This window comes from Salarias fasciatus, chromosome 11 (genome assembly GCF_902148845.1).
Source record: "Salarias fasciatus chromosome 11, fSalaFa1.1, whole genome shotgun sequence".
NCBI classification, from domain to species: domain Eukaryota; kingdom Metazoa; phylum Chordata; class Actinopteri; order Blenniiformes; family Blenniidae; genus Salarias; species Salarias fasciatus.
In genome coordinates, this window is record NC_043755.1 from 1,688,721 (window position 1) to 1,715,636 (window position 26,916).

Here is a 26,916-nt window from a genome sequence, read left to right on the forward strand (position 1 = left end):
CTCTCTGGTGACTAAAAGCACTTCCGGTTAATCAGATTTCAAAATAACGGTCGCTACAGTCAATGCCCCTGATGGCCGCTTATTTATGTGATGCAAAGGATTAAACATTAATTAAGAACTAAATTAAAGAAGAAAACATTTTCCTTTCATTTCAACTTTTACTGACGTTCAAATAACATCACAATAAACGGTGGTACATATTTTTGCATTTCACTAAGTTAATTTAGTAATGTACACGCAGTAGAGTGAAACACTTTAAAAAGTAAAACATTACAAGACAAAGTTGGGGCTGTTTTCATAGTTTTGTCTGAGAGATAAATTTCATGGTGGTTTTCTTCTGCAGTTAATTCATTTCAGGGCAGGTCTGAGAAGGTTTTCCGGCAAGGTGGTCCAGTCTCTTTCTGCTCCTGCTCTTTCCCCTTTCCTTCAAACATCAAGATTCTGAAACCAGACAGAGAACACACACATGTATGTCACACAGACACACACAGTCATATCACATTGTTTCGATTTTTAGAGGTATAGATTGGTATGATTATGTCCACTGTCCATAATTCACCCTTAAGAGCCCCAATTAACAGACTCTTAATAATCACCTCCATGTAGGCCTCAGTCTATTTACGAAACCAGTAGCACAATACAAATTTACAGTCACATTTTGTTTCTTTTTTTCCCTTGACTCGTTTCCATTTTCCATGACTCCTAATACAACTGTGACCTGAATTTGTTTCGACATATTCTCTAAATTGGCAAACTGTAAACACTTACAGCTTCAGAATAGCATTTCTTTTTCCCAGCATCATATTGAGGAAGTCGTTGTAGCAGATAACGTCCTTTGACGCCCCTCCGGCCACCTCGGACATCATCTTCTTTAGCTCTAAGTGGGTCTTTGCCAGTCCAAGTTTTTCCAGCATTCGTTTCAGACCCATCATATCTGTGAAATTGCAGGATCACAAGGAAAGAAGTCGATTGTATGAAAAGATCCATATAAGTGGGTTAAAAAAGATTCTGGTCATTCCATCCATCCATCCATCCATCCATCCATCCATCCATCTTCTATATCCCTTTATTCAGCATAGGTTCTACTGGAGCAAATCCCATCTTACTCTGCACAGGGTTCACTATGAACACACACTCACATTGTCACCTCTGCATTTTGAATTCACCAATTAGCCTCACATGGATGTTTTTGCGCCAACAGAAAAGTGACGAGGACACAGGCTGAATCTGGAGTTGAACTGTGAACATTGTCACTGTGAGTCAAGAGTGCTATGTAGTATTAAATGATGATCCTAAACCCCCCTCACACACACACACACACACACACACACACACACACACATACACACAAAAGCACTTTTTCCAGTTTTACCTATTTCCCCTTTGTCATTGAGATCAAACTCCATGTATTTCTCTGTAAAACAAACAAACATTTAAAATATAGGTCTGCATAAAACAGTTAAAACTGAAGGCATGCCAGTTGTCACTGAATACTGACTTTTAAACATTTCAAGCTTTGAAGCCAGGTCTTCCTCATCTGCATACTTGGTATCTGTCAGAAAGGCCTGGGGATGAGAAAAATATAAATGAAAGAAATACATGCAAACAATGTAATATTGACAGCCAATAGGTCACTTATATGTGTTCCTACTAGAAAAATAAGTGACCTGATGATAACACCAAACCTTGCCACTTGTGAGTGCTGCTCACCTCATTTATGGAGTTTAACTTGTCTTCCTGTTGAGACTTCAGAAGACCATATGCTTTACCGCCTGTACCGAACAAGTAATGAACTCATAAAGACAAATGAATTAAAGCAACCACCAGAAAAAAAACTAAACCTGGACCGAATAAATTAGCAGGAACCCAAAACGACAGAAAGAAATCAGACTAACCTTGAACGCTTTTGTCCATTTCTGTGAGCAGAGCTGAGAAACTGTGAGACCGACACTAATAATAAGTAGTTTGTGATGGTGTTTCTGTAAATCAAGCCAAAAGAGGAAGTGAAGCAACGGTGTCACTTTGCTCTGGTGAGGTTCCTCTGCTGTATTTAAGGCTGCGGCACACAGAGGTCAACTGCAAAAAAATTCACTGCCATGAAGGCAGGAAATGGGTTTGAGTTGCTCAGTAAAAACAGATTGTTAGCAGAATAGCTGCTTTCATTTCTTGTAGTGAAGTTCATGTGAAATAACAATTTATCAGCTCAAGTTGAAATGTAAGTTTTAATCTAAGGATGAAGACTGAAGAAGCGAGGAGAGCTGTGTTAAAGGAGACAAACTTGTCTTAACACTCTGTCTGGATGTTTCACAGACATCTCAGTTTTACGACTGACATTTTTTTCATTGAGATTTAGAGATCAAACTTCTGTCACGGTGCACATTTGATATCTTGTCTGTTTCCGGTTTTATTTTTATTTTTTAATACTGTCTCCTATTTCATGCTCCTTGAGTTCCCTGATCGCTGTGCCTGATTGCTGCTCCCTGCTCTGGTGGACTTTTCCCCTGCCTGTGTGTGTCACTGTCTTTGCCAGGCGATGGCAGTATAGATTTGATTTCATTTCTGTCTCTGGTTGTCTGTGTCCATTGTGTCAGTCATTCTAGCATTCCGTTCGTAGTTTCAAGTGCCATGTTTCCGTCCACCCACCCTCCATGCGGCGACAGGTCTGCCCATTCCTCAAGTGAATGTGGGATTCTGACCTTTGCCTGCATGCTGCCGTCCCCGCCTACTCTCTCACACCTCCACCCACCTCAGCCACTGGCCAGACTCTGAGTCCCACGTCTGCAAGATCCTGACCTGACTCCTCGCCAATCAGCTCTTTCTGAAGCCTGAAAAGTGCAAGTTTCATGTCTCCACTACCTGTCCGAGGGGGAGACACGCATAGATCCAGAAAAGGTAAAAGCTGTTGCTGAATGGCCGACTTCTAACTGCAACCAACACCAATACTTCCTGGGATTCATTAACTTTAAGAGAAAGTTCGTTCTTGTTTTCAGTTCTTTGCTTCTGACTGGTTGGAGCTGTCTTCTTCCAAAGGTGACAACCTTGCGCCTTCATGTAGAGATTCTCCTTCGCAGAGCAGAACTATGACGTTGCGAAAAAACAAAAAAGAGAACTATTGGCCATTGAGCAGTATGGACTGAGCTTCAGTCATTCTGGTGTAATGAAGTCTTCCAGCAGATCATCTACGCTGAGAGGCCATCCCAACAGAACCATCACCTGCTGAAGCTTTACTTTACTGGGCATTTCTGTTCTCAGCTTTTCCCTCTTCTCTCTTCTCGTATGAAATAAATGCAGTATACAGTGAAAAAAAAAAATGCAGTCTTCATGCGAATTCTCTTGTTTATACATTCAATTATAAAAGGACACCTCTAGTTAACACGGGTTACTTTTCAAACAGTCTGACACAAAGCTAAATCTCTAGATCTCGATACCTAGAAAGTAAACTGATGATTTTTTTTTTAATTATTTATTTATTTGACAGAGACATTGCACAATAAATGTATTGCACAGACCAGATATAGCTCGAAGCTAATTTTCATCTGTAGTCCCTGAGCAGAGGCAAAGTGAGGCAGGTTTACACGGTGCACAAAAGTCCACACTGAAAATACAATTGATATACAGCACAACAGCAAGAGACACCGACAGAATTAAGATTAAACCAACAGCAAGTCACAGTTAAAAAAATGATTAAATATTTACAACAACTTCTTATTACATGTTTACAACTTTAAAAACACCCAGTGATCACAAACCTGACTGTCTTTTAACCAATTTTTCAATTTAAGTTTAAACTGTTGTAAAGTGTTACACTCACAAACAGTTAAAGGCAGAGAATTCCACAGCCCAGCAGCTTTTACAGAGAAGCAGTTCTGACCAAATGTGGAGGATCTAAAGTTTACACAACAGTCTCCTCGAGAGAAGGCTCGAGTAGATCTGACGCCTACTTCATCACGTGATTTTACAAACTCTCTGAGGGGCTGAGGTGCCAGGTTATGCAGTATTTTATACACAAGACAGACATTAGAGAAGATGATAAAATTTTCAAATGTTAACAATTTGTACTTTTTAACAATATTGCAATAAATATTGTGGATACATTAAATGTTTCTTTTATGAGCGAAACTCAGCCAAAGGAAATTATCTGTGGACATATTAAAAGTCTTAAATTGAGTTTAGACGCAACACAGCTCCAAAATGACATGTCAGACAGCTTACCTTTGATGGTAAAATGAGAAAACTCATGGCTTGATATACTCATATATTTAATCCTATACCATATCAACTAGTTTCACCTAAAGGCCTAAAAAAGTCTTTCCAATAACGGTCAAGCAGGATGCAGTGTTTTATATTTGCCATGTAGTGGCACTGTTGATCAGCTGAATCAAAGTTAAAAAAAAGAAGAAAAAAAGTGCAGGTCAGAAGAGTTTTGTGGAGCTTGAGGGTGGGTGGAAATAAGACTCTCTTCACTTGCATGCTAAAAATGGCTCGTTTTTCTGTTTATGTTTTGTTTCTATTGATCCTGATTATTGTCTCATCAGAATGCAGCGGTGAGTATATTTCAGAAAGATTTTAAAAAAAAATTTTTCTGTAATGATGTAACAGCTTTACTGCTTATTCTTCTTTAATTCTTTGCTTTGAACTTGCCTCCACAGATATCCAAACTGTGGCTGCATATGATGCCGTTACTCTCTGTAGATTTAATTCAAGTGAAATCGATACAGGAGGCTTAGTCAAGGTGACAAAGTACACCTCAGACAAAGAAGCCAAGGTCATCTCTGAGTGGCCCACACAGGATCAAACAGCTAAACAACTGCCATGGGAGCCTGATGGAAATGGACTGATTTGTCTTCATCTGAAAAACGTACAAAAATCTGATGAAGGGACGTACAGCTGTGAAATGTGGCGAGGATGGGAACGTGTCCGGGTGAGAAACATGACTCTGAAAGTAAAAGGTAAGGTGGAAAGATTAAAATACTGACATTTTTAATGATAATCTCGCTGAATTTTAAGATCTTTCATCTTCTTTCAGATTGCAAAACCCGTCCTGCAGTGAAGGCAAAACCAGACTCATCCGTCAGGCTGCAGTGCTCTGTGGACATCACACCAGAGAAGCAAAGACCACAAAATGTCTCCTGGGCAAAGCTGAAAGGACTTCACTCTGAACCTGTTGACTCTCAGAGGGTTGGACCAGACAACACATTGATAATCCAGACTGTGAGTTACAGTGACAGTGGCTGGTATCGGTGTAATTATGTTCTTGGAACAACTAAGCGCTGCGTTGAGGTCCGTCTAAATGCCCAAGGTAATTTCTACCATTATAAAATGTTATCTTTGGTTTTGTCTCTAACAGCAAGCATTAACATCTCTCTATTTCCTGAAGAAGCAGACGACGCCTCTGAAACCACAACAGCCACAACCACCCCAACCCCCCAAACACAAACGCAGCAAGGTCTGTTTGCTTTATCACTGTGATAGAATTATTAAAGCTACACAAATATAAACTGAAGAACCATGTTCTAACATCTGAGATGTATTTCTAGGATCACACCGGGGAGCTGAACGCAGTGCGACATTGATTGCAGTGGTAGTTTCTATCTCTTTTGGGTTAGTGACGGCACCCTTACTTGGACTGTTCTTTTACTGCAGACAACAAAGGGGGAAAGTTACAGCACAGCATCAGACTGCAGGTTTGATCAGACTCTTACCTCTTTCAGTCCTTATATAAATCTACTGAAGTGACTGTACAGTTTTGCTTTTTTGCTCAGGTGCACCGACAGAGACTATGGATAATTATGAGCAGTTGATTTGGTCACATTCACAGGGTAAGTGCCAGTTTACAAGGAAAAATCTCAAAGTAAAGGCTCTTCAAGTAAGCGAACAATAATAGCTAAGACTGAATTAAAAGTTAAATTAGTCCTTGGGTTCAGTTACAAACTTAATAAATTGAGCTACTTTGAATACTATGACAGTAACTCAAGTTTCCATTCAATCACAGAAATGGAGGAGGTGTATGAGACTTTACATGTTTCAGATCAATCGTAAGTGCCCATCTTTGTTCATGTTACCTTCCCGATCAAAGCACCTGCTTGTTTAAACCTTCACTGACAAGTTTTTTTTTTTTTTTTGTCAAAATATTTCAGGTCCTGCACACTAAAACATGAATAAATCTCATTACTCTGGACATGAACAGCTGCATACTTGTAAGTACAAATCTAAAGTCATAATCACATGTCTCTGAACTCATACTGGACTGAAAAATGTGACTAAAATAATTTTCTCTCCTCTATCACCAGCTTTTCTAGATATTTGATGCTAACCTTGGAAAAGGAAGATTTTTCTCTTAAATTTCAACAACTCCATGTTTAATCTGGATCATCATTGCACTGAGTCCATTTTTGTCACTGATAACATGTCACGCTTGATTCTTGTATTATTTTATTATATCATCTGTATTCTGAGAACGATGTGTTTATTATGTATTTTTGAATGAAATAATGTAAATGTCAATCAACAAATAAATCTTCTTGTTACAAGAGGGTGTGCTGTTTCAAACAGAGTGTAGGAGCTTAAATACAGTTTGAGTTTATCCATGTGAAACTGTGATTTCCTGTTTAAATGTTTTTTTGTGTTTGAGATATGAAGGGACTATATTTACAGATGCTTATGTACAGTTCATGGTGTGGTTAATTGCAATTGAAAATATGTGTAGAGATTAAAAATCCATATGGATAAGGTTTGCTTGATATTGTGGAGCAAACTGAGGTTTTCTTGTAAGTTTGCATACTTAATTGCCTGTTAAAAAAACTGAGGTTTCGTTGTGGGTGGCTGTCCTGCATCAGACAGAAAGTCGGGGCGAGTGGAGTGGAGCCACACAGTGTTTTGATCTCTCTTTCTCTCACTCACACTTTCACTTCCTCTCTCTCTCTTTGTCTTTGGATATTGCCTTTGCTATTTCATTTATTTTTCCGTGGGCATTATTTTTTTTTGGCACATGACTTTGACTTTAACTAAACAGTTCAACTGAATCAAGAGGATTCTGTGGAGTTTTTTTTGTTTCGCTTGGGGATTGCAACAGGGAATATGAGCATCAAGCTTGGGCTTCAGGAATGAGGAACCTCCACAGAGGTTTACAAATCTAGTTACTACCATTTAGTTCACAGACTCTAATAGACGATAGTGTCACGCCCTGTGCCCCTGCGGCCACGTGGGGGTGCTGGGGTCCTGTTTTGTGTTTGTCTGCCCTCGTGTTCTCCTGCCAGGTCACCTGCCTGCTCCTCTTGTTCTCCTGTCTGGTCACCTGTCTCGTTAACTCCCTAATGTGCTGCACCTGTCCTGCCCTCTTTATAAGCCCTGCTCTCCTGGTGTGTCTTATTGGTTTCTTGTGGGTCTGTCTGCGTGCTTCCGTGTCCCTGCCGGCACCTCCGCTCAGCTTGCCTGCGTTCCTGGAAATAAAGGACTTTTGTACTCTGCCTTCACGTGGGTCCTTCCATCTCGCACCCTGACAGATAAAAATCATCTGTGATGGCTTGCTTATTTTCTTGGTCTTGGCTGTTGTTGTTCCTCATCATTGTCTTAAATCACATCGTAGACATGAGTCTTGAAAAGAACAATAGAAATGTTAGTACATTGAGATTTGCCACAAGTCTAAGTTCAGCCTCTGTATTGAATATTTTTGTCTGTTATGTTTCCCATTAATTTGTATATTCCAGCCTCTTTGTTCAAGCTACCTTTGATTTCTTCACAAGATAAATGTTTCAAATGATTAATGTAAAAATTGATCTTTCAGCTGCTGAATCAAGGTCCTGACTTATTGTATACGTGTTGTGCAAATCTAATAATGTCAGCATGATAGGAACCACAGTATGAGAATTGTAACATGTTGATATAAAGAAATGAAACAGAATTATCCAGGTTTTTTAAAATCTTTTGTTCCTGAAGAACTTCATCTTACCTTTCAAATACTTGGTGATACTGGCTGTCCTGTGCTGACTCCTGATTGGGCAGACATGTTTCTGTCCAATCAGACAGGGGCCCACGTGGCCACGCTCTTTATTTGCCTCAGTGTCAGGGTCAGCCTGATGAGCTAGCTTAACATTGTTGTAGCCTGCTAACCGCCATTCTCTTTCAGCATTCATTTTGGTATCTCACTGTGCGACACGCCTCCTGCGCTGTTCCCCAGAAGCAATATTACACAACGCCAGTCCAGACTGGAAGACGGATGTAACGTCGGCTCTCCAGGGGAGGGACTTCCCCTTGTTGTAAGAGCCCGACGCTGACATCATCTCCTCAGTCTTTCACCTCTTCTCGCTAGAAGCACCTTTCAGACGCTTTTGTGGCTAATGGGTTAGCATACTGTTCACAGTGCGAGGTAACACCTCGGTCACTGAACGCCATGTATTGGCCACGCTTATATGGGCCCCGTATAATGGGATTGTAAGGTGAAGCGGATAGTAAATGCGTCATATAAACACCTGAGTGGATCCACTCCACTCGGAGTAGATTGTATTTCGGATCCGATTGTACAAGGTCGTCTACGCCGATCAATAATCCGCTCCATGTCTCATACGGTGGGTACAGAAAGTATTCAGACCCCTTGAAGCGCACAGGTGCACGGGATGCACATGAACTGCTTGGAGCTCCTGACTGTCTTACTGGCGCTGAAACATTTTCTGCCTTTTCTGAGAGGACAGCATGAGCTGGTGAGAACAGACAATACCACAGTGCGCAAACGCAGGTCTGATTGCGTTCCAGAGCCACGAACCTGCTATCTTGACATTTCTGCAGGAGCTGTTGGACAAAGGTCTGGCCTTCTCCACCGTTAAAGTGTACTAAGCTACATTGGCTTGTAACATCGGTTCTGGGGATAAAACGCCAGCATCTTCTCATCTGTCAGTTTATAAAAGGAACACGACGGTTTTGCCCGGTATCCAGGAGCTTAACTGCTCCTTGGAACTTATCTTTGGTGCCTTTTGAGCCACTGCAACAGGTGAAGCTGAAGACGCTCTCCCTGAAAAAGGCTTTATTACTCGCCCTGGCATCTGCAAAGCATGTCGTGAGCGACATCCATGCGTTATCGGTGAAACCGTCTTGCATGCAGTTTTTAATGGGGGATCATATGGTTTTTTTGAAACCAACCAAACCCAACCCCGCCTTTGTGACTCAGGTTTTTAACCAGGCATCTTCATATCGCCCTATTGAGTTGTTGGTGTTTTATCCTCCTCCTTTCCTGGCGCAGGAGCATAAAAAGCTGAACGCACTGTGCCCTGTGCGGGCTCTGAGAGTATATGTTGGCAGGACAGCTTGACTCAGGATGTCTGAGCAGCTGTTTGGGTCATGGGCTACATCACATCTGGAAGAACCACCTACAAAACAGCATTTATCTCACTGGATTAAGGACGCTATTAGCACGGCTTATATAAAATCAGGGGGGCTGAGCGCGTATTCCACGTATGGTGTGACTGCGTCTTGGGCACTTTTCTGGGGAGTTTCTGTGTAAGAAATATGTGCAGCCACCAGCTGGGCAACGCCTCACACTTTCACCAGATTCTATAACCTGGATGTTACTGCGCCACCACTGTCTCGTGCAGTGTTGAGTTCAGTGGCTACTATGTCTGCCTGGCTGGCAGGACATATGTGTATGTACCAGGTCTTCGAGGTAAGCTTGTCTGGAAATACGGGAGAATCTATATTCCATAGTGAGATACCGAAACGAATGTTGAAAGAGAACTTAGGTTAAAAAGTTAACCCCAGTTCTATGAAACATGAGTGAGGTATCTCACCAGACCACCCTCATTGCTCAGAGCGAGGAAGGGGTGTGCTGCTTCCTGAGACTGAGGAGGTGACGGCAACGTCAGACTCTTATAGCAGGGGGAAGTCCCTCCCCTGGAGAGCCGACGTCACGTCTGTCTGCCAGTCTGGACTGGTGTAGTGTATATTGCTTCAGGCAACAGAGCGGGAGGCATGTCCCATATGTGAGATACCTCACTCATGTTTCAGAGAACCGGGGTTAACTTCTTAACCTAAAGTTCGCTCTAGCTCTACGGGACTCACGAAAGTGGACTCTGTAAACCAACCACAGTAAACCAAGAGTTACCATTATAAGCCAATCTCCGTCAATCCCACCACTGTTTTGAGCTCGTTTGGGTTTTTGAACAAAATTGCATCTTTCTCTGTACAAGACTCTAAAACTGGCCCATAAAAAGCTACGAACCACCAAATAAAGTAAACCCGACGGAAAAAAATTGAGTCCCTCAAGAAAAATGTTGAGATTCTGAAGAAAGATTTTATTAATCAATTTTATTAATAATATTTATTATTTTATTAATGTATAAGGCTGAGAATGATGTTTGTACAACCAGGAGGACTCCGGAAGCCTGCGCGCAGGCAGTCTTTCTGTCCCTGTGGCCTGAAGCCTCCATCTGTTAGCTGACTTATAATTTGCCCTCATACACTGCAGAAACAGTGAAACATGAATATGTCCTCCTAGATTTCATCGGGAAGAATCGAGGATCTCTGCTCCCATCAGGAATCCCACCAGGCCCTTCCTCACTCGAGAAGCCCCATTTCAAAGGTGAGACACTGCAGGGAGGATGGGCTCCAGCACCAGCAGCTGGATTGAAACAACTGACTTTTCACTGCTTTTGTACCCCCTGTGGCACTCACTTCCTCCAGAAATGGATTTTCTAAATGCATTTCTCCAACTGGAGCAGCATGAGCATGTTTACATTATCTTAAGAAAAGATGGATAACACTACACTTTTTTTTCTGTGACTGTGACATTTCTTCAAGACAACAGAGTCCATGAATATCTCTCTATTTCCTTATGCAGTCACAATTGGATGAGAAAATCCAGATGCGCCCACAGGGTCATCGGCCATGGGCACAGGGATCTGGTGAGTGGACTTGAGCCGGCAACTCTGGTAAGATCTCCTGAGCTGAGGAAACTCTTATCATACAAAAAAAGAGATTTTTTTTTCCTTCAAATTTTACATAAAATGTATTTTTTCCTAAAAAACCCACATACACAAACACAAATATGACTCTGCATTATTTGTTGACAGTGACAGCGGTGGACGACCGGCTCCACATCTTTGTGCGTGTGGGTGTGGAGCTGACCCTGGAACGTAATCAAAGCTCCCGGGAGCAGATGGGCCAGCTCCTCCTCCAGCGGGTTCAACAAGAAACCCTCCCCAAGACGCAGTTCTACAAGGGGTCAGTCCACCTGCTCTGTCTTAAAAACGACTCAGATGACCATGTGATCTAAGAGGAAAGAGGATTTTGTTGAGTTGTTTTTATAATTTTGGGCGAGGCCCAGTTTGTGAACATCTGTCCTCTTCCGTCCTCTCAGGTTCTCAGACACACTGCATTTCATTAGAAGTCAAACCTGCAACGTCGGTGTCTGAATCTTTCTCCACTCAGCTCATGAGGAGCGGTTCTCCATTGTTCTGTATGTATGTTGACGAAGCTGCTCACTTGATTTTCTGTTGTCTCTGTCGTTTCACAGCGAACTGAACAAACCGTTGCTTCCTGCCGGAGGAGCCGGGCTCTTAATTTCACAAATATTGCACGTATTGTGCAAGGAAAAGGTCAGATCGGCTGTGACGCACCGACATCCACTTCTTCCTCCCCCACCTGCAACACTCCAGGAACGTGTGTGAAAACAAGTGTGTGATGTTCTCTTATGTTCTGTGGCCTCGGTTTGGAGGGAATCTGGCCTCAGCTGGGCTGATTTCGTAGCAGAGGGAGAGGATGTCCAGGCCTTCATCAGTCAGCAGGTTGGTCATTAATACCTCAGTTCATATCAACATGTTCAGTGTCTGTGTTGCGGTCCTGAAGCTGTGTCAGGATTCATCTAACACAGTATTACAAACAGAACTCTCCCCTGGCTGATTTCATCACATAAATCACTTCCCTCGTCTGAACTCCCACAGGAGCTGCAGTTTACTCAGCCGGACCGCCGTGACCCTCTGCCACGTTCCACAAGCGGCAGATGAGCAGAGACGACGGCGAGCAGAAGGGAAAAGTGGAGCCCATCGAGTCCACCATGCCCTTCCTCACCTTCCTGTGGGTGTGCGGGTTTGAGGAGGATGTGGAATGTGAGCAGCGGACAAGAACATGGAACTAGGGGTAGGAATTCAGCATAGGGAGCGGGGGGGGGGGGGGGGGGGGGGGGGGGGGGGGGGGGGGGGGGGGGAAATAAGGTCAAAGAAAAACCAAAACAAGAGAGCCAATTTCCAGGCACAAATAAGTTACCCCCCCCCCCCCCCCAAAAAAAAAAAGAAAAAACAAAAGAGAAGTAGATAAAAAAAAAAAAAAAAAAAAAGTGATAGCCAAGTTACAGGCACAAATGGTTTGGGCATTTTTTTTCTTAAAAAGCACCTTTTATTAAGGAACATTGAAGCAGGAACACCAACATGCTGACGGACAAAAACAATGCAGGTAAGTAGTAGTAGTTCAGTCTGAGGACTCCTGTGAGGGACGGTCTTGACAAAGGGCCGACGTGACTTCCTTCCTTCATCCTTCTTGAGCTTCCTGGTGAAGTTTCAGTCGCTTTTGTCGGCATTTCTCTTCTCCTTGCCTTTGTCCTCTGAAGAGTCCACACAGGAATCCTCAATGTACCTGGCTCCTTCATTCACTGGGCACATTTCTTCAATTTATTCTAGCATTCCACACTGAACTGAAGTCAGGTAAGTCACGCGTTGAATACTTTTTCTGTTTCTTTTCCAAAACATTCTGCAATTTAAAATTTTCAATAAATATTAAATATGAAAGACAAAATGGTATTGTCATGATTTCTTCTTTTAATCAGTGGAGATGTGGGTTGAAGAGGACTTTGTTCCTCTCTCTGGTTTAATGTGTGATTTTTGCATTTCGTTGGATTACAGCCAGTCTTGATGCCTTTTTTCAGTGGATCACTTGCTTTAAATTCCATTATACTCCATCCAGAAGATGCAAAATGAGTTTCAGGCCTGGACAAAAATGATGGTACCCCTAGAAAAGACTGAAAATTATGTGACCAAAGAGACATTTCAATCCAAGGTGTTTCCACTAATTAGCATCACAGGTGTCTACAATCTTGTAATCAGTCAGTGGGCTCATATAGAGGGCGACAGGTAGTCAATGTGCTTTTTGGTGACATGAAGTGTACCACACTCAACATGGACCAGAAGAAGCAAAGGAAAGAGTTGTGTCAGGAGATTAGAAAGAAAATTATAAACAAGCATGTTAAAGGTAAAGGCTATGAGACCATCTCCAAGCAGTTTGATGTTCCTGTGATTACAGTTGCACAAATTATTCAGAAATTCAAGATTCATGGGACTGTAGCCAACCTTCCTGCACGTGGCTGCAGGAGGAAAATTGATGACAAATCAAAGAGACAGATAATACGAATGGTAACAAAAGAGCCCAGAAAAACTTCTAAAGAGATTAAAGGTGAACTTCAAGCTCACGGAACATCAGTGTCAGATCGCACCATCCGTCCTTGTTTGAACCAAGTGGACTTCATGTGAGAAGACCATGGAGGACACTATTATTTAAAACAAATCATAAAAAAGTCAGACTGGACTTTGCAAAACTACATGTTGACAAGCCACAAAGCTTCTGGGAGAATGTCCTGTGGATAGATGAGACAAAAACAAAAGCTTTTGCCAAGGCACATCAGCTCTATGTTCACATAAGGAAAAACGAAGCCTATGAAGAAAAGAAGACTGTCCCTACTGTGAACATGGAGGAGGCTCTGTTATGTTCTGGGGCTGCTTTGCTGCATCTGGCACAGGGTGTTTTGAATATTTTAAGATTTTAGAGAAATTTTTTGTCAGACGACTTGATAACTTTGTAGATAAACATAATTTGTTAGTTGAAAATCAATATGGGTTTAGATCAAATAGGTCAACATCAATGGCAGTCGTTGAACTGGTGGGGGCAATATCAAATTCAGTAGATGAAAGAGTACACTGTGGGAGTTTTTATCGACTAAAGTAAGGCCTTTGACACCATAGACCATTCACTGCTGTTAAATAAAATGGAAAGGTATGGGATCAGGGCAATAGCACATACTTGGATTAAAAGTTATCTTAGTAACAGAGATCAGTATGTCCATTTGAATAATGTGAATTCAGACAGGACAAATGTAACTTTTGGTGTCCCACAGGGATCTGTCTTGGGACCCAAATTGTTTAATATGTACATAAATGATTTATGCGAAGTTTAAAAAAAAAAAAAGCACTGTATCCTGTTTGCTGATGATACCAGTCTGTATTGTTCTGGACAAGATCTTGAGCAGCTTTTGGACACAGTGGGAACTGAAGTCAAAACACTAAAAAAGTGGTTTGATACAAATTAACTCTCAATAAATTGAATAAGACTAAATGTATTATCTTTGGAAATAGGAAAGTTAATACACAAAGTCAAATAAAAATCGGTGAAGTATCAATTGAAAGGGTCTTTACCACAAAGTTTCTGGGAGTTATTATTGATGACAAACATAATTGGAAACTGCATATAAATCACTTAAAAACTGAAACATCAAAAATTATTGCTGTATTATATAAAATTAAAACCTCTGTAAATCAAAATGCACTCCATATCTTGTATAATTCGCTCATACTTCCATACCTTAATTATTGTGTGGAAATATGGGGGAATAATTATAAATCAAACATTCAACTGATTTTTCTGTTACAAAAGAAAGCTATCAGAGTTGATAATTATGCTAATTATTATGCCCCCACAAATGCACTGTTTATCAAACAGAATACTTCAAAATTTCATGATCTTGTTGATTTAAACACAGCAGTCGTGATGTATAAAGCTCACAATTTAATGCTTCCATACTGTGTCCAAGAACTGTTCAAACCGAAAAAATATAGATAGATATAGATAGATAGATATAGCCTTAGAGGACCTGGTAACTTCTATAAAGCCAAAGTTAGGACAAATTTGAAAAGTAGATGTATCTCTGTGCGTGGGGTTGATCTATGGAACAACTTAGATGAACAACTTAAAGGCTCCAAAACTATTAATGCATTTAAAAAAAAGCTTTAAATTAAGAATTATTGAAAATTATAAAGCACTCGAGTAGAGTTGATTAGCTTTCTAATGGAGACTAAGTAAATCATATTGCGTCATGTTGTTACTTCATTATTATTGTGTCAATCACTTTATCATTGCTGTTTTAATTTGTTTTATAATGCTGTGTTTCGGCAGTGTGTAAAACTGGTGATTGAATAACAGTTTATTGTATGTGCCATCTTCAATTCTGTTAGAATTTAATGGGGGTTAGGCAATTATAAGTTTAAACTTCAGCCTAATCCCTTTCGGTCAGTATATATGTATATATGTATGTGTATGTAAGTATGTACATATGTGTATGTGTGTGGACGTACGTGTATATGTATATATAGATATATATATAAATATATAAAAAGTGTATTTAAATGTACAGTGACCGGAAAAATAAAACTAACTAAAAATATGTGCAGGGTGCAATGAAATCTCAAGATTATTGAGGGATTCTAGAGAGAATTGTGCTGGCCAGTGTCAGAAAGCTTGGAGTCAGTCGCAGGTCAGGGGTCTTGCAACAGGACAGTGACCCAAACACACAGCTAAAAACACCCAAGAATGGCTAAGAGGAAAACATTGGATTATTTTCAAGTGGCCTTCCATGAGCCCTGACCTAAATCCTATTGATCATCTATGGAAGGAGCTGAAACATGCCGTCTGGAAAAGGCACCGTTCCAACCTGAGGCAACTGGAGCAGTTTGCTCACGAGGAGTGTCATATTTCAGCAAAATACCTGCTGAAAGGTGCAGAAGTCTCATTGACAGTCACAGGAATCATTGGATTGCAGCGATTGCCTCAAAAGGTTGTGCAACTGAATATTAAGTTAAGGGTACCATCAATTTTGTTTAGGCCTGTTTCATGAGGTTTTTTTTTTTTTTTTTTTTTTTTTTTTTTTTTTAATAGTTCTGTTGAAGCATGGTTGAAAAGCAATGTCTGACTTTTATTGGTTGAATTTCAAAGAGTTTTATTTATTACTACTTTTGTCAGATTCAAGTTGTTTCTCTGACCACTGTGAATTTTTCTTTAAGCGAACAATTTTGTCCACGTGTGTAAACAGTCCCTGTTTTGAATAGATTTTATCTCACCGTGGAGAAATTTACCATTACAGAGGCTCATAGAACACACAGGGGGGTGCAAAAAAGTGAGGAAATGTGCAAAATAAGGATAAGTAATAGTGCAAATCTTAAAAAGAATAATAATAGAAATCTAGAAGAAGAAAATATCTAACTTTATATACAACATAAATCTAAAATGTGACAGGGGCTATAATATATACAAGTATGTACATGTTTTAGTGCAAAGAATGAGTGGTATAATGATTGATTATGGGGGTTGTAAAGTGACAGTGACTGCAAGATATTATAATATCCAGGGTTATTGCAATATTCTAAATAGTCTCTCACAGCAGAGCTCCATCCCTGTACACACAAAAATACTTCAAAAAACCAAAACCCTCTTCTAGTGACCAGCTTCAGGTGACTTCTTTTTTGATCTGACTTTATTTTTCTCCGTCCATTTTCATGCATACTTGTCACTCCCAAGGAGCCTTTCATTCTGTGCTGCACGTGAGGCAGACAGTCAGCAGAGGGCAATGTTTCACAAAAATTAACTCGTAACTTTTTTCCTTTAACTATATGCAGTGGATCACAGAACAGCTTTAGCCCACACTGGAGCCTGCTGGTACATCACAATATTTTACTTATTTTTTTAAAGCAATCACGTCACGAAAGCTTCAGTGGTTAGAGTCCCTAATTTACCGGAACTGCAGAAATTTACCTTCAGGTCCACAATCCTTCAGTCGCAAGAGCGTCCTGATCCAGGGGACTGTCCTCAGTCTCCATAACCTTCTTCCTCACCCTCAACCCATTAAGACTTGGTGTTATATTTGTGATCGTCATATTTGAATCTGGGAAAGTTCCAAAAAACTTTTTCCTCTTGATCAGATTTTACTTAGGACTCTGTACTTTTATTTACCTCTATTTAAGATTCTTACACTTGTATTCCTCTGACTTCATCAATAATAAAGTGGTACCAAAAGAAGAAATTTTGCTTTTTTTCAGTGCTTGTTTGTAGATTTGATGTGTTCACTGATTATTATTTTATATCGTCTTGTAGAACTCTAACCTAGCAAAGCAAGCTTTATTTGAAGATGACAGTTTACCTGTTTGTCCCTGGGCATGACCTTTGACCCCCAGTTGCACCCCCAGTTCCCTGGCACTGCAATACAGCAGCCTACTTATAGTGACTTCAAATATCCATTGATGTGAGTGTGGTTTGTCCACTGAATCCCAGACATGACAAAAAAAACTCTGAGCATCGGTGATGGCTGGGAGTCAATCTGTCATCCTTTGTTTTCTTTCTGCTGGGAACTCTTTCCAAACCGTGCAGCCTCGGTGACCCCTCCCCAGTGGCTTTGTTCCAGGAGTTGTGCACACCTTTTGTCTGCCTCCGGTCGCCCTCACCTCACTGCTCATTTCCTGGATGCAGTTGCTTCCTGATCAGACGCACACTCCTGCCATGCACCTTGTCAATAAACTGTTAACCCAACTACCTTTCATTTCCCATGAGGGTCGCAGGACCGGCGACTTCCCGAGAGGAATTTTTGCTCCGGGCTGCTTCTTTCTCTGCATGACAAGAAGACAAAAGCCGAGGCCCGTCACATTTACTGTCATTTATTTAAGATGGTCCCATAAGATGCTCACAGAGATGTTGAAGGGTAAATATTCTCTTTAGAAGAGGTTGTGGCTGTGGTTCAGTGGGGAGAGCAGTCGTCCCACAATCGAGAGGTTGTGAGTTTGACTCCCAGCTCCCCCCTGTCTGCATGTCGAAGTGTCCTTGGGGAAGACACTGAACCCTGAAATGCCCCAACTGTTGTACGTCGCTTTGGACAAAAGCGTCTGCTAAATAGAATTGTAGGTTGAAGAAATGGCCTTTTTTTTTCTGTCAGAAGTGAAGTGCAGTGAATGAGCCTCTGTTGTTTGAGGAAAAAGAAAAGAACTGTACTGTGAGCTTCTCACCACTGGGGTGGTGTTGACCTCCACTTTTTAATGGAGAAACAAACCCACCATATAACTGATGGGCATTTTATCAAGTGAAGCTTGAGAGTGATGATCGCATTCAACCTCTTTTCCTCTATTTGAATAAATGAAGCATAACTTGTGAGTCTACTGATATTTAAATGGACTGAGAACGTGTAACAAAAAGTACATGAAAATACATTCAGGTCAATAAGCATCGGTTTAAAATCAAAATTTAAAAACACAACTTAAGTTAGAAAACTTTATATTGAAACTAGAATATGGAACAAGGGTCATGCCACCCTGGAGCCCCACATGTTTGTTATTGTCCATCAGCTGGGGCATGAGCAGAAGAACTGTGTACCTTGGCAGTAGTGCTCATGCTCAGCAGCAGCAGCTCCACTGTCTCTAAGGGCAAAGCCTCAGTCTTTCAGAAAAGTTCCACCTCTGGACTCGTTTTACCTCTGGGTGTCTGTTTACAAGACATTATTAAAACAATAAAACAAAAATCAATATATAATTGAAAAAAAAAACAGCCACACATTCATCGAAATTGTGTGTGCACTCACATACACACACGCGCACACACTCAAACACGCACACTCACACTCTCGTCACATACATTTGGGAGACATGGCATGGCACTGAGCATCATGGGCAACACCACCAGGGCCGTCCACACCGGGAGAAGTCATGGGCCAAGACTGCTGGGACACTGAAAATACTTGAAAACTGGCTTCACTACTGAATCACCTTGATAAATGTGATAAATATAATGTGACATGACTTCACTTACTGTGGACAGGTGGACAGGTGGACAGGTGTAGTGATGGAGCAGCAGGCATCTGCTCTGTCTGAGCCTCTGAAGCTGGAGGAGTCCTGCACAGAGCTTCCTGGATCACTTTTGCTGCTTCTCTCCATAGACGGATTACTGCATGGGCATAGTGGGCATGTGCCCAGGGCCCAAGAGCCAATAGGGGCCCTCAGCCAGGCTTTTAATTTTTTTTTTTTTTTTTTTTTTTTTGTCCAAAACAAAAAAAAAAAGTATGTACAACGCAGAAGCATAATTTACGTGGAGTTGGTAGGTTATGAAAACCCACGGGCCCTCTTGTGGTGAAATACACTGCCGAGGATTTTCGTATGTTTGTTTGTTTAAATCCGAGGCGGAATGAGTGCAGCAGCTGCTTCTCTCCGGCCAGAGGCGCCACTATACATAGCGCCCCGGGCTGGAGGGGCCCCGAGGGACGGCTGACATCAATCAATTTCAATGACGAATTAAAAGTGCTACACTCGACGCTGCAACGACAGAGTGTCGAAAATCCCTTTCCGAGTGCTCAGCGGTTAGTTGCTGGGAGGACGGCCCCGACAGACGGTGGATATCAGCGACACAACTGAAAGTCCCACGGATAATTTACAATGACACGTCGGGAATCTACCTAATGGGGCCCCACGACTACCCGGCTTGCATCAACGTGATGCATTACAAATGCGGCGCCATGACTGCATTTGCACTTCATGCCACTAGGTGTGCTGTTTGCATGTTCAACCTTATTTTACACAGACACCACAGAAGAAGAAGGGCCCCTGAAGTGCAGGCTCTCTCTGCTTTGTCTGTTTCTCTCTGTGAGAAAACGCCAGCAGGACACCGTTTTTTCAATAAAAGATAAGAAGTGAACTTGTTACTCTTGTTGTAACCAGGTTGAACCGATAAAAAGTGGTTGTAAACAAAAATGGTCCACATGTAATGGGCTTTATGTTTGCACTTATGAGCGTTTCCCATACATTTGTTAACTCGAGATTATTATTGTTATTATTATTTACTACGGAGCCCCGGACATGACATGGTAAAAAAAAAATTTAAATTGTGGCCACGAATTACTAATTCGCTCCCTCGAATTAATAAATCGTGCGCACGAATTACTAATTCGTTCCCACGAATTAGTTATATCGTTCATACACTGAACAGTTCAGTAAAGTTGGCAGCATATTGACAGATACGGACTGTCAGTCTCAATAACTCTTTAACAAAATGTCAGTAACATACAAAGGGCGCTGCATCCCATCGTTGTGAGGTGGACGATATGCTACAAGTTCATTTTTATTAAAAATATCTGTCTATCAAGCAGCAGAAACAATATTGATTTCAATCAGCACCCGGTAGTGCTGCGGGCTTCAGGGACCGTCTACAACTTACAAGACGATGCAACAGTGTAGACAAATAGCTCAAAAAAAAAAAAACAAAAAAAAAAACCCAACAACTAAAACAACAACGACAAAAAAAAAAACGTAATACCACCACTGGGATTTACTACAGTGTCACCATAATCGCTACAACCTTCATTTGTCTCCTATCAAATTTATTGGATATGGTGTTTGTCTTCACTGTTGCAGCGTCTTGTAAATTGTAGACGGTCCCTGAAGCCCGCAGCACTACCGGGTGCTGATTGAAATCAATATTGTTTCTGCTGCTTGATAGACAGATATTTTTAATAAAATGAACTTGTAGCATATCGTCCACCTCACAACGATGGGATGCAGCGCCCTTTGTATGTTACTGACATTTTGTTAAAGAGTTATTGAGACTGAAAGTCCGTATCTGTCAATATGCTGCCAACTTTACTGAACTGTTCAGTATATGAATGATATAACTAATTCGTGGGAAAGAATTAGTAATTCGTGCGCACGATTTAATTATTTCGAGGGAACGAATTAGTAATTCGTGGCCACAATTTAAATTTTTTTTTTACCATGTCATGTCCGGGGCTCCGTAATTTACTGCACTTTTTGGGCTTTTTTTCTGTCCTCTATTCTTGTATGCCAAACATGCGGGCCCCTTTGACACATATGAAAACCCATGTGGAATACATCCCAGCTAATGTCACAACAGTTTGTTTTCAAAATGGAGAAGCAGGCGCTCAGCGGTTCAGAAAAACGAAAGCTAAGGAAAGAAAAAGAAGATAAAAATTCTGCTTTGGTGCAGCAAATACCAACAATTTCAACATTTTTCTCAAGAAAACAGAGGCAAGATGATAGTAGTTCTACTCATAACAGCAGTGGCAGCAGGACTTTTCCTCGAGGAAGGCCAGGAAAAAGCCAGCAGTTTCGGTAAGTTTTGGTTTATTTTATTTGAGTTGTGTTTTATTTTTAGGTGGCCTGGTACGTGCATCAGTGCTGATATATATATAGATGGATCATCGGGCCGAGTGTCGTGGACAGCGCCAGAGCTTTCTTTTGTGGTTGTGTATTGCCCAGTGTTATGTGTGTGACGCACACTGTGTTTGTATAGTGGCCGTGGGCCCATGACAAGTGTGTGTCCAGGGCCCTTGGTGATGATAATCCGTCTATGCTTCTCTCAGCAGCTCCGGGCAGGATTTGGACATTTTGCAAGCAGCGCACCTCGTGTTTACTGTCTTTACGTTGTGTTTTATCTTTTTTCACCAGGCTGAGATCTGTCTTGACTTGATGTACAGGGGTAGAGCTGCGTCCACTGAGTTTGATGGTTGAGTTTGACAGGTGAAATGTGTTAAGAAATATTTTTTCAAATGTACTTTATTCTTTCCATGATGACAGGTGAGACTCTGCTTCTCTTGCCTCTAATGACTGCACATTACTTGCATCTACTAAAATAAACCAGCTGACCATTTCAGAAAATGGAAACATCATCTGACTCACAATGATGTTCTCACAGCCACCATTCACACAGCAATAACAGTCACTACACTGCTATTTTAATCCAAATTAAAGTTGTGGTTTATGCTGTATATGGATGAAAGATTCATCCTGCAGCAATCAGATGGATTCTTCAAACTGAAAATGTCTCCATTTAGTGCTGAACCATCATCAGAACTCCACCTTAGGTTCTACCTGCCACAGATCTTAAATGGTATTTGAGGAGCTGTCCTCATGAAGAGGAATAAAAGCTTACTACTGCTGTGGTTGAATGCAGGTGCACTATAGGAAGAGTATATATTTTTGCCAGATAGCACTGGAAACAGCCTGTTGTTGTATTTCGGTCTTTGTCATCAAAGGGAAAAATAATCCCTTTAATGTTCTCTTCTATTTGTAATTGTATATGTCAAACAGATGTGCCTCCCCTGACCGGGTGTTATCTATCAGAAGTGTTTCTATTGTTCCCGTGCTGTTTGCCTGATGCATATCATTTTATTTACATGATAAACATTTAATTCTTCCCATTCAGATGATCACATGCAATAATACAACACTCAAAAGAGACATATCAGATATTATACAAATGGACTCAGTGCATCAATGATCCACATAAAATGCCAAGTTGTTGAAATTGAAGAAAAAAAATCTCCCTTTAACAGAGATGACATAGAATGTTTAGTAGGCTGTGACAAAGGAAAGGACATGGATTCGCTCTTATCAGAGATATTTTTAAAAAATCTGTCAATGAAGATTCAAACAAGAAAGTCATGAGGAAGGTAACATGAACAAAGATGGTACAGACAATTGATTTGAAACAGGTAAATTCTGATACATATTCAGCCTTTCTGTGGTCGGCCCTCAGTAACAGGAAACTTGAGTTATTGTCACACACTGTGGTGTAGTCGTCAGCACTGACACGATGCAAGAAAAAGACCACAGTGATATTTCTGACTTGAACCCTTCCTGTGTAAAGCTTGCATTTCAGTGAGACTGCACAGTGTTTTATTTTCTGTGGTTGATGTTTCAGTTAAATTTAATCGAGAAGAGTTTTTCTAAAAGGAAACAGTTTCCTGCTCGTGCTGTGAACGAAGTGAGCGAAACATCTAAAAAGTCATCTAAACAAGGGTAATATACAGCAGGACAACTCTTGAACCCAAGGATTATTAGCTACACGAGGAGGTTATTTAATCATGTTGGTTTGTTGGTTGGTTGGTCTGTTAGCAATATTACGGAAAAAATAATGGACAGATTGCAATGTAAATTGTGGAAAGGTGGGTCTTGGGCTAACTTAGAATCCATTAAATTTTGGTGACGATCCGGATCACTGTCTGGATCCAGGAATTTTTTAAAGGATTCTTTATCATTGAGAGATAGGGCAGTCTTTCACATAGTTGGGCAGGCCCGCCGACAGGGGGCATGCAGCATTCAGCGTGGCTTGGTGACTGATTTGACCTGTGGCGGAGGTCTGCGCTCTCTGACTGCCAAATTCTAGTTTTCAGTTTTAATTCATTCTGACCTACTTGACTTATTCAGGTTTTTTATAGCAAATCCACACTGACTGTCCTTTGTCACTAAAGTTACACTTTGAAAACCTCAGTCCGAAAAAATTATTGTTTTTTGCAGAAAATAAAACACACACATTTATTACACAAGTAGAATGATAACTGGTAAAGTCCTGAACTTTGAGTGCACTTACCTTGTGAATGTGATGGAATAAAATTTATGTAATTGTACACAAAACTCTATATTCCATGAAAAAATAAATGCAAAATTAAAGTATCACTTCCGTACATTTATATATGGACTGAAAGGTAAGAGGTAAGAGTCTGATCAAACCTCCAGTCTAAAGCTATGCTGTAACTTTCCTCCTTCGTTGTCTGCAGTAAAAGAACAGTCCAAGTAGCAGTGACCAACTCAAAGACGACAGGAGCTACTGGTGTGATCAAATTTTCAAGGTGTGATCCGAGAAGAAGTACATCTCAGCTGTTAGAACACAGTTCTTGTGTTTATATTTGTGTAGTTTTAATAATTATGTCACATTGATAAAGCAAACAGACCTTGCAGAGTTTATGTTGGGGTATTTTGGGTGTTAGGGGTGTTTGGGGTGGTTGTGGCTTGTGTTGTGCTGTCTGCCTCCTCACGATATAGAGAGATATTGGAATGGAACGCTACTTTATTGTCATTGCAACAAGTTACAGAAGTTACAAGTTACTAAGAAATTACTTGGGTTTTAAAGACACCCAGGCAGCCAGTTACGGCGCTCCTTCTTATATTAAACTGGCTGTCAATGACAAAACCGAATATAACATTTAGTCAAGCTACAAATTACCTGTGACATTTAGATGGATGTCAATGCAGTACTTAGTTTTATCAAGAACATATTTACACCAATACCAGCCAGACACGTCAGTCCATTTCCATCAGGCTCCCATGACATTCGTTTAGCTGGTTGGTCCTGTTTGAGCTTCTCAAAGATGACCATGTTTTTGTTTTTTTTCTGAGGTTTCCTTTATCACCTTGACTCTGCTTCCAGCATCAATTTCATCTGAATTCAGCCTGAAGAGAGTAACAGCTTCATATGCACTCACAGTTTTGATATCCGTGGAGGCAAGTTCAAAGCAAAGAATTAAAGAAGAATAATTAGTAGTTACTGGATGTAACTCCAGTTCTACGAGTAAGTGCGTGCCCGCCTACGGGCGTCGCTATGGGGACTCCTGTCCTTGTGCACTCAACTGAGACAATGAAAAGCTTGACGTACCAATCCCCCATGTGTGATGGCGCAGCACCACGCCCCCTTGCTGAGGTTATATCTCCAAGGTGGACTCTTCCGCAAACACTTTTTCTGACATCAACAAAGTAAGGGAAGCAGACAGCTGGGCCAGCAAGGTAGACGGGCACGCACTTACTCGGAGAACTGGAGTTACATCCAGTAACTACTAATTCTACTTCGTAAGTGCTTAGCCCACCTACGGGCTTCGCTATGGGGTACTCACCAAAGGCGAAGGCTGTAGGTCGATGAATGTACTCCCAGCTGGCATGCTGACGGGATTGGTGCGTAAGACGGAAGTAAACAGACCATACGTCCAGAACGATCGTAGAACTCCCAAAGAACGGAGCGGGCATCCATGCGCCGAAGCGCAGCCTGCGACGTGAACAAGCATCGCCATAGCGACACACACACGCCAGCCGGGGCAAACCGCAGCGGCAGGCGCGAATTCCCAGCCTGCGACCACACACGGGAAGTGGCAGCAGGGCAGGAGTCAAAAAACGGCAAGCAGCAGAACTCCTGTTCCCGCTAGCACCGTCGCAGACAAAGTATCTGCAGGCTGTGGCAAAGCCAAGCGGCAGGTGGGAAAGCCCTGGACCGCGGCCCCATCCGGGACGTGGCAGACAGGCCAAAAGGACCAAACGGTTAAGCGACCGAACTCCTGTTCTCGTTGAAAACCAACATGGCCACAGAGTCTGTGCACATATGTGTCATGAACGCACAAAAGTTAACGCAGAGGCCCAGGAGGCAGCCTGGCAGATATTACACACCGTGATCCCGCTGCACAGGGCCGCAGAGGCAGCCACACGCCGTGTGGAATGAGCACGAATCACTGCCGGTGGCGAGAGATTCTGTGCCTTGTAGGCAGCTGCGATAGCGCTCCCCACCTCGTGGGCGAGACGCTAAGAGGTCAGCGGGGCTCCACGCCCCTGGGCTCCAAACCTCACAAACAGATGGTCCGTGGTGCGAAAGCCAGCTGTGCGCTGGCCATAAAAAAGCAGGGCCCTCACAGGGCACAGCAACCGCAGCCGTGGGTTGTCCCCAGATGAGCCAGGCAGGGAACTAAGCGTTCTGATCCGGATCACTCGTGACCAAAAGTCCAAAGTGATCACCTTGGGATGAAAGGCAGGATTAGGTCAGAGGTGTCCCCCATCCTTGCTGAACACCATGCAGGATGGGTGGACCGACAAGGCGCAGAGATCCCCAACTCTCTTGGCGGACGCTAGCGCTAACAAGATTGCGGCCTTGACGGAGAGAAAGCGGTCCTCCGCCTGCTCCAAAGGTTCGAAAGGAGCTCCCTTAAGACCCTCCAACACCACGTGGAGGTCCCACGGGCAGACCACATGTCTGGGGGGTTGCCGTAGCCAACACACCATACGCAGAAACCGCTTCACAAGCAGATGGCTGCGTGCAGAGAAGCGGCCGAAGCCGCTGTGACCCGCTACGATGGCCGATGCAAACACCGCCAGGGTGGATGCAGCACGGCCGCTGTCCAGCAGGGCCTGGAGGAACTCCAAAACCCCACTGATACTACAGGAGACTGGGTCCAAGCCCCTCTCCGAGCACCACGACTTGAAGAGCTGCCACCGAGACCTGTAGGCCTTGACAGTAGAGGGGGCCCTGGCATTCTGGATGATGGACACCACCGCTGGGGGGAGATCTCGTTCCAGTAGTCTCCTCCTCTCAGTCTCCAAGCCAGGAGCCTCCCGCCCAGGAAGGGGCAGGATCGAAGGGTGCCCCCTGCCTGCAGCAGCACGTCGGGCCCATCAGGAATCTGCCACAGGTCCCCGACAGCCAACTGTACCAGGTCCGGGAACCACCGCGTGCTCGGGGTGTCCGGAGCCACCACAATCATTTGGAGATTGTGCATCCTCACCCTGCGCAGTATCGGAGTCAAGAGGTGGACTGGAGGGAACGCGTACAGGAGGCCCGACGGCCAGCTCCTGTGTGCGAAGGCGTCTACCCCTAGAGGGGTTCCGTCTGACGACCTGTGCGAGAACCCAAGTGGGCACTGTGCGTTCTCTGCACTGGCGAAAACGTCTGCCACTGGGAGTCCGAACTGGCGCCAAAGTTGGGCTGCGACCCGCGGGGACAGGCCCCACTCGTCGGAGAGTGGGCCTCCCCGGGACATCCTGTCCGCACCGACGTTGAGAACCCTGGGCACGTGTCACGCTCTGAGAGACCCGAGGTGCCGGTCCACCCACATAAGGATCTCTGCCGCTTTGCGGTGAAGAAGAGAAGACCGAGTCCCCCCCTGCCTGTTCAGGTGCATGACCACCGTAGTGTTGTCCATCCTGATGTGCACGTGGCTGTCCTTCAGCCTGGCTTGGAAATGGAGCAGGACCTTCTGCACCGCAATCATTTCCAGCACATTGATGTGAATGGGAGTCGAATCCCAAGCACCGC

The 26,916-nt window shown here is 42.6% G+C and overlaps 2 protein-coding genes across 3 annotated transcripts; one reads left to right on the plus strand and one right to left on the minus strand.

Moving 5' to 3' along the window:
* Window positions 1–150: 150 nt before the first annotated feature.
* LOC115396769 (allograft inflammatory factor 1-like) lies at window positions 151–2,017 on the minus strand. The gene is made up of 6 exons (XM_030102786.1): window positions 1,896–2,017; window positions 1,711–1,772; window positions 1,499–1,565; window positions 1,373–1,414; window positions 769–934; window positions 151–441 (listed from the first exon to the last, which is right to left on the minus strand). The coding sequence occupies exons 1-6, from the start codon at window positions 1,912–1,914 to the stop codon at window positions 354–356; spliced, it is 444 nt and encodes a 147-aa protein (XP_029958646.1). The 5' UTR covers window positions 1,915–2,017; the 3' UTR covers window positions 151–353.
* Window positions 2,018–4,295: 2,278 nt separating this feature from the next.
* On the plus strand, window positions 4,296–6,608 carry LOC115397135 (uncharacterized). Of its 2 annotated transcripts, none has more exons than XM_030103330.1 (9): window positions 4,296–4,544; window positions 4,650–4,949; window positions 5,027–5,299; window positions 5,378–5,446; window positions 5,538–5,684; window positions 5,763–5,819; window positions 5,993–6,035; window positions 6,138–6,197; window positions 6,291–6,608. In XM_030103330.1, exons 1-8 carry the CDS (start codon window positions 4,469–4,471, stop codon window positions 6,160–6,162), a joined length of 990 nt encoding a protein of 329 aa, XP_029959190.1. In that variant the 5' UTR covers window positions 4,296–4,468; the 3' UTR covers window positions 6,163–6,197; window positions 6,291–6,608. The 2 variants fall into 2 exon arrangements, with proteins under 2 accessions (XP_029959190.1, XP_029959191.1); XM_030103331.1 differs by having other exon boundaries at window positions 5,381–5,446.
* Window positions 6,609–26,916: the final 20,308 nt, after the last annotated feature.

Bases quoted from the DNA above. Each gene is read 5' to 3' on its own strand.
- LOC115397135 (XM_030103330.1), top strand. From the start codon at position 4,469: ATGCTAAAAATGGCTCGTTTTTCTGTTTATGTTTTGTTTCTATTGATC. The intron at 4,545-4,649 runs GTGAGTATATTT...TTGCCTCCACAG, and splicing joins TGTCTCATCAGAATGCAGCG to ATATCCAAACTGTGGCTGCA. The intron at 5,685-5,762 runs GTTTGATCAGAC...TTTTTTGCTCAG, and splicing joins AGCACAGCATCAGACTGCAG to GTGCACCGACAGAGACTATG.
- LOC115396769 (XM_030102786.1), bottom strand. The intron at 1,566-1,710 runs GTGAGCAGCACT...TCTCATCCCCAG, and splicing joins AGTTAAACTCCATAAATGAG to GCCTTTCTGACAGATACCAA. The intron at 1,415-1,498 runs GTCAGTATTCAG...TTTGTTTTACAG, and splicing joins AAAGCTTGAAATGTTTAAAA to AGAAATACATGGAGTTTGAT.